Raw genomic sequence first — 17,682 nt, 5'->3', positions numbered from 1 at the left:
GTAATTACACACTCCCACCAGTGATGGCTCTATAGCACCCCAGCTCCTCAACCAGTACTGCCTAAAAATAGCCACTGCTCCAACCAACTAGTTCTGTGTTTCCCAAATGTTGCTATTTCACTATAAGTAATACTCTGAAAACATTGCATCTTTGGCCCAATTATTTCATGCATTCTAACCCTATAGTTGGCCTCGACTGCCCATGGGCAAAACAATGAGATAAATTAGTGATCAATCTTCTGTTGCTGGTGGGACACTGAAATGTTTTCAATGCCATAGTTCCACACATGTTCTCAGGGAAGGCATTAAATGAAGAGAAAACAACGATTTCAACAAACTCCCAGAAATGTTAATGCTCCACCACACAGACAAGAAAGGTTCTCTGTTTATTCAGAGCAAAGTGTGCCGATCCTAGCAAGTGCACTGGCCCAAAACCCTAAAATTGTCCCAGACTTGGGGACATTTTTTTCTTCAAAAATTAGTAGCCTTTCAGCCAAAAAGTAGCTAGTGATGTGGGATTACTGAGGGAATAGGGAAGGAGGTGGTGGTGGATAGGAGGGGGATTAGAAAAATTACCACTTGCTGCCTCTTTTTTTTTTTTACTTTGAAGGCAGTAGAACACTGGGGTGCAGGTTGATGGTTCATGGTCCTCTGATAACTGCCTCAAGTTGCCATTCTTCATGTGTGAGCCTCCACAGCAGGTAGCGGCCGGTTAATCAATCGTAAGTGAAGTCATCAGGCTGATCCCAACACTGTTTCCTCTAGTTCAAGGACAGGGAGGCCAATCGTAGGGCCATTATTGGTGCAGTGACAGATATCAGCCCTAGTCAGAGATCGAATCCAAGAACCTGGTGTTGCGTGTGGCTTAATTCCACACCATGCAGTGCATTTACCGGCTGGGCTGAAAAAGATTTTGATCCTAATTTTATTCCCAATACAAGTAGTTAATATCAAATTTATTAACCTTATGTTTTCCCAATCAGCGTAAAAATACCAGTTGTGGCAATGTCACACTGGAATTTAATAACCTAATTTTACTGCGAAAAAATTGAAAAATGAAAAAATTGGTCAGACTATTTATTAGGTTAAAATAAAAGATAATGTGCTGATACCCTTACTTTGCTTGGCAACCTTTACTGAGCAGAGGGATACACAAGTCTATGATTTTTCAAGAGTTTTCACCTCATCCTTTACACCACAGATATATTTAACATTCTTCAAAGTAGTCCGCTTCCCTCCCACTAGGAATTTCAAGAAAACCCACTTTAAAATACAATACTGCTGAAATTGCATTGATATGCAATAGCTTTTACAAATCCCTTCACCCCATACAAGACTGCATTGTTACTATTTAAGACAATTACCCTTGGAATTCTTATGCAGTTTCTTCATGAATTTGAATCTAATTAAAAGGAACTTGCAGGATACTCTGGGATAAGTACAGATGCAAACATTCAAGAAAGCATTCTCCCTCTCCCTCAAAAGAAAAAAATAATTTTCTCCCCATTCTAACCAAACCAATCACATAAGCTGTGTATTTATTTATTTTGGCTTTATCCACAGTAAAAATAGACCAGTACAATTTATAATGGTCTGATACTGCCATCATGAAATTGCCATTGCAAAAATCTCACCTTATGAATCAAAATAGCAGACTTAGTAAAGTTTCAGGTCAAGGGAAAAAGCATACAAATACTGGTTAAGAGTTCTGGTATATTTAATATTTTTAAAAAGCATTAAGGCAATCATTTTACCAGTTCAAAAGGGCTCTTTGATTGAATCCCTTTCGCACCAACAAAAATCCAGTTGTCTCTGAAGCCGAGATTTGCGATAGATGCACTCCCCAAGTCGCTTACAAGCTTCCGTGCTTCATCATTAAGTCTGCAGCAAAACAAAGATCATTTGAAACAAAACTAAAATATCTGCTTTTGCTAGAGTTTATTTTGCTCTTTGAACACACAATGCTGAGTGTAAAAGTGCACAATAGGTTGACATGTGATTATAAGAATGCTACTCTACCACAGGTGAACAAAACGTACATTGCTGACAGCACCAAGGCACAGCATCAGCAGCCAACGTTGGAAGTAGTGTGAGTGATACTGAATGCAAATTGCCATACAAGTACAGACAGTTGCGTGCAAAAACGTGCATAGGTAGGCAAAGTGCCACAGGAAGTGAACCTATAAAGTCAAAAACTTTGTTGCAGTCTCTACTCTTTTAGGCCACTTCTTGACCATGAAAGTGGGCAGGCGAATAACCTTCGAGTGAACATTGTTGCCCAATTTGTGAGCTTATTTCACATCACAATTTCACTATAAAGTCTGGTTTTCAGATGTGCAATATGCTTGATTTGTATACTCTTATCCAACACTCACTAATTAAATTGACCGTAGGAGTGTGTAAATCTTCATATCACAGGGGCCACTCACAAAATTTAAATATGCGTTATATGAAATATAATGTAATAATATATTAAACATTGGATTTCCTTAATTTTTTTTTTATAAAAAGAACTTCTTTCCAACTCACGAGTCAGTTTGCAAAAATGAATGATTTAATGCGCGACTTTTTCAGACCAGTGCAGCTGTAAATGAAAACACTGGAAATAAATTGACAACCACTTTCCTGATTAACTAGGCATCATACATTCATTTACAAGGAGCTAATAATTACTAACTTGGTTGCACTGTCGTCATAAGTAGCCATAAACACTATTGTTTCATCCTTCAGGGTCTTCATGAAATCAATGAAAGGTTTTATATCTGTGGGGAAAACAAAGATAACTTTATTATACTCGCATTGATATTCAACTATATCCAAGTTTAAAAATACCGAATCAAATATTACTCACCAATTTAGAGTGTGGCATTTAAAGTTCATTGTATTGTTCACAAATAAATGGCAGTAGTACATAGTAAATAATCATCACGAGGCAAATTTAACTCTTCTCCCTTTTAAAACTGTATTTCACAATAATTGGCTACCATGAAATCACTCAAGTGTTGAAATATGCATCACAAGGACCGAGAAAAATAAGGTTAAGTAAATGATACCCAATTAATCCTATTAATTACTAGATTTAACCAGGCCTATGTAACCTGAGCTTTTCCCATCTATATTCATGTCCCGACTGGAGCCATTCAATACTTTTCTACCCTTTTCCTTTTCCCTCTATCCCTACCTGACCGCGCTCTCCTCGCTCAAATACTCTGCCCTCCTAAATCCCTACCCCAATCCTCCATTGCTTTTCAACCTTGTTACTCTCCTGCCACAGTCCCAGGCTTGACTCCACCTTAGGTAAGCCTGCAGCTTCCCTCTCTGCCTCTCTTGGCATCCTACAAAGGGCCCATCGAGGCACTCGTCGCTGCCTCCTCAAGAGCAGCAACCCCAATTGTCCCATCCTACTCTCTTGCCAACCTTCCCGCCCAGCATGCCCACTGGGGGCTAATCTTGCCAATCTCCTCCCCATCCCCTGACCCTGTGGACACTGGTAGTGGGGCAGCCATCACCAACCCTCTTTGCATGTCCCTCCAGATCGTCCGTTCACTTGCGAACAAGGCTCTTGACATCCATGAGGCTATTGGGGGTGATTACATCGACATCATTGCCCTGACGGAAACTTGGGTGAGGACTGATGACACCTTACCCTTAAATAAAGCCTCCCCGCCTGGCTTTAGCTTCCACCACTTGCCCCGATCAAACCACCGTGGTGGTGGTGTGACTCTCATCAGCAAATCACACCTTGGTTTGTCCCCCTACTCCTCTGACACTTTCTCCTCCTTTGGGCAACTCACCTTATTTCTCTTCCGCCCACCCATGTACCATAAAAATATTACCAAGAGATCTTCACTGCTTTCCTCCCTCAGCCTCTGCACTGAACAACTTCTCATCCTCAGTGATTTCAACCTCCATCTCAATTCACCATGCTCTCTCTCCTCTGAGTTCACCAGCCTCCTATCCTCCCTTAATCTCTCCCTCCATGTAAACTCCCCAACCCACATTCACGATCACCCCCTTGACCTTGCCACCTCTTGTGGCCTTGCTACTTCCATCAGGTCAATCGCAGATAAGGTCATCTCTGACCACTTCCTCGTATCGCTCTCCACCAACATCCCCCTTCCAACCCCCCACCCACTCCAAACCCTACTACCTTCTGTGTCTGCCCCTGCAAAAACTCTCACCAACTCTCTTACAACTGCACTTATGAAATCCTCAGCCTTTGGCCCTCCAGTCACCATGACATTTCTGCAGCTACCGATCTGCTCAGTCACACCCTCACCACCACCACTAGTCCCTGTTAAAACAATTACTCTTTCTCACCCTGGCCGTTCCCCCAGTATAGCCCTCATCTTTGCTCCCAAGAGACCCAGACTTGAAGGGATATGGCAGACAACAAGTTTAGCCATTCACCGCCAGATCTGGCTGGACAACAAAGCATTATCGGGTCCTGCTCTTGTCTGACAAAATTGCTCACTATTTCAGAATCATTCTGGAATGCAAAAGTAAACCCCGGCTCCTTTTCTCCACTGCTAACCATCTTCTTAAACCCTTCTCCCCTGTCTCCTCCACCCTCACCTCCAACAGCAAGTGCAAAGAGCCCATGGACATCTTTGTCTCCAAGATTGAGACAATCTATTCAGTTGCCTCTGCCTTTCCTTCCCCTAACCCACTGGGTCAAACTGCCAAGGATCCCTCCTGACCCAGCCTCACATCTTTCTCCAGTTTCTCTCGGATCTCCTCGCTCATCTTGTCCATGAGGCCCACTTCCTGCTGCCTCGACCCTATTCCCACCAAACTGTTGATCACCTAACTTTCTTTTCTGGCTTCCATGTTAGCTGACATTGTTAATGGTTCGCTCTCCTCAGGTACCATCCTTCTCTCCCTCAAATCTGCCATCATCACCCTTCTCAAAAAAAACAATCCTTGACCCCTCTGTCCTTGCAAACTGCCATCGCATCTCCAACCTCCCTTTTCCTCTCCAAAGTCCTTGAACGTGTTGTTGCCTCCCAAATCTGTGCCCATCTTTCCGCCAATCAGGTTCCCACTCTGCCACAGTACCGAAACAGCTCTCAGTCACAAATGACATACTTTGTGACTGTGACAAAGGCAAACTATCCCTCCTCGCCCTTTTTGACTTGTCTGCAGACTTTGACATAGAAAATAGGTGCAGGAATAGGCCATTCGGCCCTTTGAGCCTGCACCACCATTCAATATGATCATGGCTGATCATGCAACTTTAGTACTCCATTCCTGCTTTCTCTCCATACCCTATGATCCCTTTAGCCGTGAGGGCCACATCGAAGTCCCTTTTGAATATGACACGGTTCACCACTCCATCCTTCTCCAATGCCTCTCCCGTGAAGCGCCTTGGGACATTTTATCACGTTAAAGGTGCTATATAAATACACGTTGTTGCTGTTCTACCTGTCCCAATGTAGCCAGCACATCACCTGCAATGGCTTTTTTATACATTGTATTTACAGCACAGAAACAGGCCATTCAGCCCAACTGGTCCATGCCTGTGTTTATGCTCCACACAAGCCTCCTCCCAATCTATTTCATCTAACTCCAGCAACATATCCCTCTATTCCTTTTTTCCTTATGTGATTATCTAGCTTCCCCTTAAATACATCTAGGCTATTCACCTCAATTACTTGTGGTAACAAGTTCCACATTCTAACCACTCTCTGGGTAAAGAAATTTCTCCTGAATTCCTTATTGGATTTATTAGTGATTATCTTATATTTATGGCCCCTAATTCTGGTCTTGTCCGCAAGTGGAAACATCTTCTCTATGTCTATCCCATCAAACCCTTTCATAATCTTAAAGACCCCTAGAAGATCACCCCTCAGTATTCTCTTTTCTGGAGAAGAGAGCCCTAGCCTGTTCAATCTTTCCTAATGGATATAACCTCACAGTTCGGGTATCATTCTAGTAAATCTTTTTTGCACCATCTCCAGTGTCTTTACATCCTTTTTTGAGATTATGGAGACCAGAACTGTTCACAGTACTCCCAAGTGTGCAAGCTCCAAGAGATTAAAAACGCTTCTGGCACACAATGTCATATCATGTGCTGCTTGTATCAAGTGCTGAGTAGGCCTTAAGACTTCTGCACCTGATGATACAGGGACACTGAGGCCCAAACAACAGCAGTATTGATGGGGCGCCCTGATTATTGGCTGCAGAGAGAGCGAGAAACTGAAGGGAGGGAAAGAAAGGAAGAAAAAGGGAAAACAAAACAGTGTGACAATGAAAATTACTGGTAAATCATGATATTTAAGGACAGAACTTAAACACTGCCTTTATTACAAAGGGATTGGTGTACAAGAGTAAAGAAGTCTTACTGCAGTTACATAGGGCCTTGGTGAGCCCACACCTGGAATACTGTGTAGTCTTGGTCTCCTTGCCTAAGCCGCCACTGCATGGTTACTACAGAGTGCACAGAGTCTTTGGCCCATTTATATTCCTGGTCTGCATGCAGCCTCTTACTAACATCGAAGACACCAAACTCTATGGGCTCAATTTTCCTCAGCATTTGTGCCGTTTTTTTGGGGATCAGGCTGCTTTTTCTGGCCTAACTTAAAAATCCCCAGTTTCCCCAATCAATTTGCACCAGTGTAGCTCAGTTAGGTATGAATTTTTTTTAAGTCAGTTTTTTTTCAGCCAAAGGGAGCGTAACCGGCCACCTACACCACTTCTGGCCATTTAGGGAAGTTTGGCCAGCTGAGAGTTACTCCAATTCTGCTTAGGCCAGCGTGTGGCCTGTCCTGAAAAACCTTCACTCGAGTTAAGGAAATCGGCGCAGGCAAGGAAAGTGACACAGCAGATGCCCGGAGACAGAGAGCCAGAGCTGAACCAGCTTCACTTTGCAGTCTCAGCTCGCATTGTATCCCTGGTTACCATGGCAGCCCGATCTTTTTGGCGCAGATCAAGGCTCCACCCCCGAAACTAAAGGTCGGGTTAGGCCACGCCAAAAATGAAGAAATCCAACAGGGAAACTTACACTTTTATTTTGGCGTACTAGGGGGGCCCCCCACCACCCCCAAAAAAATAAATAGGGTGCAACTCTTCAAGTACGCAAAAAAATGCTTTGGGGAAAATGGAGCCCTATATCTGCAACTACCTCTGAGTCCATGACCACCACTGTGCTCCCTGGCCTCCTTATCTGACATTAAGTTAAAGAAAGAGTTAAAATTTACCAACTCAGCATTGACCAGATCAAACCCATCTGTTCAGCTCACACCAAAAGCACCGCACCCAAGTATCGGATTCCATCCCTTCCCCAAATGCCTGCGCAGGCCAAGTCCAATTATGGCAACTTTAATGTCCCATTTGACCAAACTGAACTTCAAACCACCTAACCAATTCATCATTGCCTGCCTCAACCCTCAGCACTAAAGCTGAAACCCTCAAACATACCTATGTCAACTCAAGCCTCCTCCAAAACTCTCCCCAGAGACCTGCTAAGCTACAAAAACACAGTCCAACACATTCAAAACTCCTCTGCCCGTATCCTGTCCACCACAAATTCCTGTTTACCCATCACCGCAGCACTCATCAACCTCCCCCTGTACCTCAATGCATTTAATACATTTTTGCCCTTACTTAAAAATTCCCTGCACATATTTGCCCCACACTACCTCTACAATCTTTCAGTCCTATGACCCAGTTTACATCCTCCATTCTTCCAACTCTGCCCTTCTGTGCATCCACTCACCTTATAGCAGATCCCTCAACTTTCTCATAGAAACATAGAAAATAGGTCCAGGAGTAGGTCATTCGGCCCTTCGAGCCTGCACCACCATTCAATATGATCATGGCTGATCATGCAACTTCAGTACCCCATTCCTGCTTTCGCTCCATACCCCTTGATCCCTTTAGCCATAAGGGCCACATCTAACTCCCTTTTGAATATATCTAACGAAATGGCCTCAACAAGTTTCTGTGGTGGAGAATTCCACAGGTTCACAATTCTCTGAGTGAAGTTTCTCCTCATCTTGGTCCTAAATGGCTTCACCCCTTATCCTTAGACTGTGACCCCTGGTTCTGGACTTCCCCATCAGGAACATTCTTCCATCATCTAACCTGTCCAGTCCCGTCAAAATGGTATATGTTTCTATGAAATCCCCTCTCATTCTTCTAAATTCATAATTCTGAATTCTCTCTTGGTATTTCTCTCCCCAGCTTGAAAAGACTCCTCAAATCCTGCATCTTTGGACATGCCTTGGGTCACACCATTCTGTTGTGAAGTGCCTTGGGACATTTAACTTTGTTGGAGATATATGAATGCAATTTGTTGCTAAAATAGAACTGTAATGAGAATAACATTTTCTTTTAAAATAAAATATTGGAAACCACTCGCTTTTAATGAGAACTCCTAAATGCTTCTTCAAACTGCTAAATTTAAGTGCATTGAGCTTTTTCAAATGCCTCATGACTATCTGAAGCATTGAAGAACAATAAGCTGATAGTTTTTTTGAAAAAGTCATCAAAAGTATAAACTCCGTACCTGCACCCCACAGGTCAAAAACTTTAGTGTCCAATACTTCACCAGTTTTACCTGAAAACAATCAAATAGGAATAAACCAACGTGTACTAAAGCAACATACAAAAGTTATTAAGTCGCCATCTGTAAATGTCAGGTGAATGATATCCAATGATTATGAAAAAGAGTCTCACTGATATTGGGTTGTACATAGAAAGCATGAAAATGAAAAAAATGAAAATGGAAGAAAACAACCTGATAAAGAAAAACAAAAAAGAAAATAGGGCATTCGTACAAAAAGCAAAGCGAACCAAGTCTTCAGGAATTCGACTCACTGATCGAACACTCAAAAAAGCCGGATATTACTCTATGAAATAATTTTAATAACTATCCAATCAGGAATTTGATCAAACTGGACAAGTTACGTTGATTAACTTACCATTTAATGTAGCAATATTCATCCCCCGACCAACGTTGTTTTTAACACCACTCATTATTCTGTAATATAGTGAACAATTTAATTAGATTTCAGTAAAGGTTTATTTTCTTGTTTGCTCCAGTTAAGGCGGCTTATTGTGGTCAAAGTATACTGTTATGATGCCCACATCCCAGGAACGAATATCATGTTGAAGAATGCCTGACAAGCCCCAGAATTCCTGTTGTGTCCTGATTTCGATTGAGCTTTAATTGCATTTTTCTGCTCAAGTTGAGGTAATTATTTTGCACACAGTGAGGGGTTCTTAGCTTGTTTGGAAAGCTTCTGTATGTGAACCAACTGGTCTTGTGTGGCATTTTTAAAACAAAATTCATTCCTGGGATGTAGGCGGCTCTAGCAAGGCCAACATTTATTGCCTATGCTTAATTACCTTACAGAAGGTGGTGTTGAGCTGCCTTCTTGAACCACTGCAGTCCATGCAGTGAAGGAATCCTAGAGTGCTGTTAGGGAGAGAGTTCCAGGATTTTGACCCAGCAATGAAGGAATGGTGATTATATTTCCAAGTCAGGATGATGCATGACTTGGAGGTGAAGGTGTTCCCATTTGCCTGCTGCCCTTGTCCTTCTAGGTGGTAGAGATTATGGGTTTGGGAAGTGCTGTCGAAGAAGCCTTTGCAAGTTGCTGCAGTGCATCTAGTAGATGCTACACGCTGCAGCATGGCGCACTGATGGTGGAGGGAGTGAATGTTTAAGGTAGTGGATGGGGTGCCAATCAACTGTTCTGCTTTGTCCTGGATGGTGTTAAGCTTCTAGTGCTGTTGGAGCTGCACTCATCCAGGCAAGTGGAGAGTATTCCATCACACTCCTGACTTGTGCCTTGTAGATTGTGGAAAGACTTTGGGGAGTCAGGAGGTGAGACACTCGCCACAGAATACCCAGCCTCTGACCTGCTCTTGTAGCCACAGTATTTATGTAGCTGGTCCAGTTAAGTTTCTAGTCAATGGTGAACCCCAGGATGTTGATGGTGGGGGATTTGGCGATGATAATGCCATTGAATATCAAGCAGTGGTGGTTAAATTCTTGCTTGTTGGAGATAGTAATTGCCTGGCACTTGTGTGGTGAGAATGTTACTTGCCACGTCTCAGCCCAAGCCTGAATGTTGTCAAGGCTTTGCTGCATGTGGGTATGTACTGCTTCATTACCAGAGGAGCTGTGAATAGAACTGAACACTGTGCAATCAGCGAACATCCCCACTTCTGACCTTATGATGGAGGGAAGGTCATTGATGAAGCAGCTGAAGATTGTTGGGCCGAGGACACTGGCCTGAGGAACTCCTGCAGCAATGTCCTGGGGCTGAGATGATTGGCCTCCAAAAATCACAACTATCTTCCTTTGTGCTAGGTATGACTCCAGCCAGTGGAGTTTCCTCCCCCCCCTTGACTTATTTTACTCGGGCTCCTTGATGCCACAGTCGGTCAAATGCTGCCTGGATGTCAAGGGCAGTCACTCTCACCTCAACTCTGGAATTCAGCTCTTTTGTCAATGTTTGGACCAAGGCTGTAATGAGGTCAAGAGCCAAGTGGTCTTGGCAGAATTCAAACTGAACATCGGTGAGCAGATTACTGGTAAGTGCCGCTTGATAGCACCGTCGACGACACCTTCCATTACTTTGCTGATGATTGAGAATAGACTGCTGGGTGGTATTTGGCCAGTTTGGATTTGTCCTGCTTTTTGTGGTCTGGGCATACCTGGGCAGTTTTCCACATTGTTGGGTAGATGCCGGTGTTGTAGCTGTAGTGGAACAGCTTGGCTAGAGGCACAGATAGTTCTGGAGCACAAGTCTTTAACATGACAGCAGGGATGTTGTCAGGGCCCATAGTCGATGCTGTATCCAGTGCGCTCAGCCGTTTGATATCACGTGGAGTGAATCGAATTGGCTGAAGCCTGGCTTCTGTGATGGTGGGGACATCAGGAGGAGGCAGAGATGGATCATTCACTTGGCACTTCTGGCTGAAGATGGTTGCAAACACTTCAACCTTGTCTTTTGCACTTGCGTGCTGGGCTCTGCCATCATTGAGAATGGGGATATTCATGGAGCCTCCTCCTCCAGTTAGTTGTTTAATTGTCTACCACCATTCAGGACAGGATGTGGCAGGACTGCAGAGCTTTGATCTGATCTGTTGGTTGTCCGATCGCTTAGTTGTCTATAGCATGCTGCTTCTACTGTTTAACATGCACGTAGTCTTATGTTGCAGCTTCACCAGGTTGGCATCTCATTTTTAGGTATGCCTGGTACTGCTCCTGGCATGCTCTTCTGCACTCCCCATTGAACCGAGGTTGGTTCCCTGGCTTGATGGTCATGGAGGAGTGAGGGATATGCCGAGCCATGAGATTACAGATTGTGTTGGAATACACTTCTGGTGCCGCCCCACAACACATCATATATGTCCAGCTTTGAGCTGCTACATCTGTTCTGAATCTATCCCATTTAGCACGGTGGTAGTGCCACACAACACGATGGAGGGTGCCCTCAGTGTGAAGACGGGAATTCGTCTGCACAGGGACTGTACATGGTCACTGCTACCAATGGACAGATGCATCTGCGACAGGTAGATTGGTGAGGATGAGGTCAAGTAGTTTTTTCCCCTAGTGTTAATCCTCTCATCGCCTGCTGCAGGGCTAGTCTGGCAGCAATGTCCTTCAGGACTTGGCCAGCTCAGACAGAAGTAGTGCTACCAAGCCACTCTTGGTGATGGACACTGAAGTCTCCCATCCAGAATACATTCAGTGCCTTGCTATCCTCAGTGCTACTTCTAAGTGGTGTTTAACATGGAGGAGTACTGATTCATCAGCTGAGGGAGGTGGGGTAGGTGGTAATCAGCAGGAGGTTTACTTGCCTATGCTTGACCTGAAGCCATGAGAATTCATGGAGTCTGGAGTCAATGTTGAGGACACCCAGGGCCACTCCCTTCTGTCTGTATACCACCACCTCTGGTGGATCTGTCCTGCTGGTGGGACAGGACGTATCCAGGGATGGTGATGGAGTCGTCCCAGACATTGGCTGAAAGGGATGATTCTGTGAGTATGACCATGTCAGGCTATTGCTGGACGACTGACATTTTACTGAATTTAAATTCCACAGATTTGAACTCGCGTCTCTGGATCGCTAGTCCAGTAACATAACCACCGTGCTACCATACCCAATGTAACTCGTTCTGTGAAACAAGTATTGTCACACCAGTGCAGCAGAGCTTGAGACATCTTGGCCAGTATGGAGAACAGAGCAGCAAGGGGCGCCATCCTGTTATGAAATGTATTATTTCGCTTTTAAATGGCGGGGACTTGAATTTTACCTGATCCAGATTAAATTGAAAAAGACACATTTAAAAAAACTACAATAGAAGCTAAGAATTTTATTTCAGGTAAAATCTTGAACTTAAGGGATTTTTCCCTCAATGACTTGTACTGTAATTGTCCAGTATTTTCATCTATTCTGTAAATGTGGTTTTGATCCCTGTGTAAATAAATCAATGACCCCCCCCCCCCCCATGCTAATTTGTGTACTGGAGGGGGTAAAAGTAGGATAGATTTTGCTCATCTAGGTGAAGGATCTTAGTACCAGGGATTAAATAATTTCTTACTTTTGCACGCAGTGTCAAGAATTCGCTGAATCAGGGACAGCACTGGACGAATTCTAAAGAAATTTACACAACCCCAACAAAATAATTTGACCCCAAATTCAGAAGAGTGCCTCTACTACATTGATGTTAAATAGTTTCTTTATCCACATTCCTTGGGGTCTTTGAGAATGATTGCCAGTTAATTTTGCACTGGGAACGTGCTCAAGAGGCTGTCCAAATCCAATTCACTAAGATTCTCAGAGATCAGAAATGCAAAATAATTTTCATCCCACACATTTTAGTATCCTGGCTAATGTTTATTCTGTAATCAACAGCATCAAAATACTGATTATTTGATCATTTATCTCATTGTTATCTGTGGAACCTTGTTGTGCACAAAAGTGACTGCTGTGTTTGCCTACAAAACAGTGACGACATTTTATCAAAAGTAATTCGAAGGTTGTAAAATGGCGTTGGGACATCTTGGACGACACGAATGCAAGCTTGCTCTTTCTTTAAACTTGAATCTAGTCCCCAGAGAACATAGCAGGAGGAGGCCATTCAGTCCTTTGAGCCTGCTTCGCCATTCAATTTGATCATGGCTGAGCTGTACCTCGACTCCATTTACCTGCCATTGTTCCATATCGCTTGATGTCCCTTGCCTAATAAAAAATCAATCTCAGTCTTGAAAGCTCCAATTGCCCAAGCATCCACAGCCTTCTGGGGAAAGAGTTCCAGATTTCCATTACCCAGTGTGTGAAAAAGTGGTTCCTAATTTCCTAGCTCCAAATTTAAGATTACGACCTCTCATTCTCGATTCCCCGACAAGAGGAATGTTTCTCTGTATCTACCCAATTAAATCCTTTTAACATTTTAAACACCTCAATCAGATCACCCCTCAATCTATATTCAAGGGATTATAAAGCCAAGTTTATGCAACCCATCTATATAATTTAAGACTCAGCCTCTGGGCAGGGGAACCCTTTGATACCACCGGGATGAAAATGGTCACGAGAATGCCTAAAAATAATAAATTCCAGAGTAATTGTCTAATTATTCAAAGTTACAGTAAAGACATGACCTGGTGTTTTGTAATACAGTAGCGGAAATACATCAATACTTACATTCTATCTTCGACACAGATTTTGGGTCCAACGACATTTGCTGCTCCACTTGCCATCTTGAACGCTAAATGGCTCTCGGGGCAACGCTTTGCAAGATTACATTTGTACTTCGGCGGTTTTGTTGCTAAGACAAAGTTTTAAAGAACAGTTTAAAAAAAAAAAGACCCCCACATACACAAATCACCGCATTAACAGATCAGAATGACAAAAAAATAAACAAAACCAGTTTATGACAGAACTGCAAGAAAATGACTGATTCGCAGTTGTGGGTTATATCCTTTTGCTCCATTTCTCCTGCAAAGCCATTCAACTTCCTTAGGAGACAATCAGAATGGGCCTTAAACTAGCTTTACATATTGTCTGGATACCAGAATTAATTTACATTTAAGGTTGCAGAAACAAATGCCAAGTGAAAATCTCAGTCCAGAAAGTCCTTGACCCCACCTAGCAGATAGCCTGCTAATGGAGTAATGTGGAGTCAACAGATGACAAAATGCCCCATATACCCTAAATAAAGTTATGGCACATTGAAGCTACTGAAAGACCAATCCTCCTGTTTGGCGAGCAACTAGTCATTCACTCGTGCTACGTTCTGGCTGTGTGCATTGGGTAATCCTGTTTTCTCTGAACCTTGGACCACCACAAGCACTTATTAAAAGGTGAGTGCATGGCTGCACATGCTCAGTATTCCTGCGAGTTATGGGGGAAAGTAAGCCTGCTGCAAATTGGAAAGGCTGGGGCAACATCACGCAATGTGCCTCACTTGTGCACGCAAGTTAGGTATAAGCAAGGCGTTCCTGCATTACAATTGCAACAGAAAACAGAAGAGCTTTTCGGTTATGCACAGAATTGAAGGTAGAGTTACAGCTGGTCATGTTTCTCTAGAAATTAAGAGTCAAATATACACTTGCATTATGAAACAAGACACTTGCTGCTACAACCCAAAATTTTTAATCTTCGGATCTTACATTAGTATCATTTGTTTTTTAAACTTACGCCGTACTTCCACTTCAGCTTGTGACTTGGCTGCAAAATAAAACCATTAAACAGTTACCATATAAATCTTCCACAGCACGATTAATTTGCTGAATACAAGCATATATTCTGAAAACCCAGAGTTTGAAATTAGACTCTAATTATATTTTTATTTTAAATGCATCCTTATAGAAGCTTCTGTTAATTTCAGTGGAAAGCAAGCACACTGAGCTCTCCCATGATGGCAGGCCTTGGACCTTACTGTAGGGAAACCTTTGCCCTGAAATGTAGAGCACAACTGATGCAGTTAAAAGCAGACACTCTGGTTTCTGCTCTTGAAATAAAATAAAAATGTATTTGTCCTTTGTAATTTGAGTCAATCATGACACATTTCAGTGGGACTGCATTTACCTACCATAATGGATAAATTTACCCAGCAAATAATAGCCCATACAGTCAGCATTAAGGGACACATGCGCAAGCTGATGCACTGATTAATCAGCTCTGCTGAAGCCACTTGCTCTAATGCAGTGGGTAATAACAGTGATTGAACAGCGTTCGCTGTAATTACCCCATTGAAACTGACTGTGACTTCAGCACTTAGCGCATGCGTGCCCAATGCAAAAATCCTGAAGTTGCTGTCAGTCATTCACTGCTCCAACACAAGCTGCGTTGTGTTTTCCCCAACACCGCACCCCCGCCCCGCCCAATCGGCGACTTCATGGAGAAATCCAATGGCCTTCTGGTACCTACCCAAAAGGGCTATTATTCGCATGTGGTGCTAAGCTGTGGCCAAAGCAGAGTCTGATCCTGCTCTCCTCATTTTTACACACTTAATCAATTTGCATAATGAATAACCTCTTGGCAACATTTGCAACTATGCCTCATAACTGACATACTATCCAAGTCTTCTACATGTTCATTAGTGGAGCCAATTTATTTCTGTTTCATCTTCCGTTCCATGTCAGAACTTTCCACCGCATTTTTATACTGGATACATAACTTTCAAGGCACCAGGTACATGTATTAAAATACTTACCAAATATGGATCCCAAATTTGCATCTACTTTGATTTCAAATATTTGGAATGCAAGATAACCCATTAGCAAAAGCACCACACCAGCCATCACAAACTTTACTGGACCTGAAATACCAATAGAAAGAAGAGCACGTCAATTTGAGACTCAGTTTCCGGATCCTAAAATAAGATACAACCAAGTTAACTAAAATCAGAAAGTTTTGAATAATTCATCAGTGGCCATTAAAAGGGAAAATTCTCCACTAAGTGTAGCATCGTTGAAAATATGTCCTTTTTTTGAGTATGCTCATGATTTTGCTACACCTACGATACAGTTGAAATCTTCTCAAGTCCCTCCCCTCAGAAATCTACAAATAATACTGTGACAGATCCAGAAGAGACCAAATGGTTGTGCATAGCACCGTTCACAATCACAGCCAGCTGGTAATAAACAAGATGCAGCCTAAAGTGAGCAGAGCTCGGAGTACACTGCGAAATCAGAACAAATCAAGTGCTGTATGACAAAAATCTCTCTCTGCTCTGTTGAAAACAGACAAACTGTTAGATTTAATTACATTGGTATTAAAATCAGCATCACTCTGGGTTGTGGGTTTTTGAATAGAGGAAAACTGGCATTTTAAAAACTGCTGCCCACTTTTTTGCCAACAGATTTTTCAGAAATATCTTACCGAAACACTGAATATTTTCCAGTCATGTTGACTGCAATTTTTTGAAAATATTGCACTCCAAGCAAACCTGAATGAAGTGTGTGAATAATTCCTGCAGTTTATTCAGGTGTCATATTGAATAAAGTATAAGCATTAAATTGAAATGCTGTGCACATAATCCTGGGATTAGTGGCAAATAAAATGTGCCAACAGTCACCTCACTTCAAAAGTAATTTATTGTGAAAAGTATTTCCAATCATTTCAAAGCAATTAGGTACCATATTAATATAAATATTTTATTTAGATCATGCCCTCTGTGTAAGCAGAGTGGTAAACCCAACCAGAGGCCCTCAAGTGGCATCACAGGGCCACCAAGGTTTTCACTGCTATAGTATTTTGCATCAACCTCATCATCAATATACATTTACAAAATACAGCCATTGACCTTAGAGATGAAGAAATGATTACATCTGCACAAACGTTCTGCCTGTGAAATGCCAGGGTCACTGTGCTGATGTATTGGATACAACAGCCACAAATGTGAACCAAGGAGGTAATGAAAGCGAAGAGAGCAGCAGCAAAACTAATAATCGGAAACGAGAAGACTTCTAAAAACGATCAATGCGCAATGGTCAGGAGAACTGCCAATAAATGAAAGGAGACGACAGACCAATCAATTCGCTCCAAGGATTTCCTGTCATAACTCTTTCTCTCGCTGAGGAGAGAGGAGGAGGAGGAGAGGAGGAGAGAGAGAGAGAAGAGAGAGGAGGAGGAGGAGGAGGAGGAGAGAGAGAGAGAGAGAGGAGGAGGAGGAGGAGGAGGAGGAGGAGGAGGAGGAGGAGGAGGAGGAGAGAGAGAGAGAGAGAGAGAGGGAGAGGAGGAGGAGAGAGAGAGAGAGAGGGAGAGGAGGAGGAGAGAGAGAGAGAGGGAGAGGAGGAGGAGAGAGAGAGGGAGAGAGAGAGAGAGAGGGAGAGGAGGAGAAGAGAGAGAGAGAGGGAGAGGAGGAGGAGAGAGAGAGAGAGAGGGAGAGGAGGAGAAGAGAGAGAGAGAGGGAGGAGGAGGAGGAGGAGAGAGGGAGAGGAGGAGGAGGAGAGAGGGAGAGGAGGAGGAGGAGAGAGGGAGAGGAGGAGGAGGAGAGAGGGAGAGGAGGAGGAGGAGAGAGGGAGAGGAGGAGGAGAGAGGGAGAGGAGGAGGAGAGAGGGAGAGGAGGAGGAGAGAGGGAGAGGAGGAGGAGGAAGAGAGAGGGAGAGGAGGAGGAGGAAGAGAGAGGGAGAGGGAGAGGGAGAGGAGGAGAGAGAGAGAGAGAGAGAGGGAGAGGAGAGGAGGAGAGAGAGAGAGAGGGAGGAGGAGGGGAGAG

General features: G+C 43.3%; 1 protein-coding gene across 1 annotated transcript in view; it reads right to left on the bottom strand.

Moving 5' to 3' along the window:
- LOC139280862 (protein FAM3C-like) overlaps positions 1-17,682 on the bottom strand; it is a 45,721-nt gene that overhangs the window by 2,049 nt on the left and 25,990 nt on the right. Inside the window, exons 3-9 of the mRNA XM_070900619.1 lie at positions 15,679-15,783; positions 14,661-14,690; positions 13,665-13,788; positions 8,925-8,983; positions 8,510-8,560; positions 2,678-2,762; positions 1,755-1,881 (exon numbers count right to left, since the gene is read on the bottom strand). Of these exons, the coding sequence (XP_070756720.1) occupies positions 1,755-1,881; positions 2,678-2,762; positions 8,510-8,560; positions 8,925-8,983; positions 13,665-13,788; positions 14,661-14,690; positions 15,679-15,783 (581 nt within the window). The remainder of the gene's footprint in view (positions 1-1,754; positions 1,882-2,677; positions 2,763-8,509; positions 8,561-8,924; positions 8,984-13,664; positions 13,789-14,660; positions 14,691-15,678; positions 15,784-17,682) is intronic.

This window comes from Pristiophorus japonicus, chromosome 15 (genome assembly GCF_044704955.1).
Source record: "Pristiophorus japonicus isolate sPriJap1 chromosome 15, sPriJap1.hap1, whole genome shotgun sequence".
NCBI classification, from domain to species: Eukaryota; Metazoa; Chordata; class Chondrichthyes; family Pristiophoridae; genus Pristiophorus; species Pristiophorus japonicus.
Note: the sequence above shows the minus strand (reverse complement) of the source record. Positions and strands in the feature narration are given on the sequence as shown.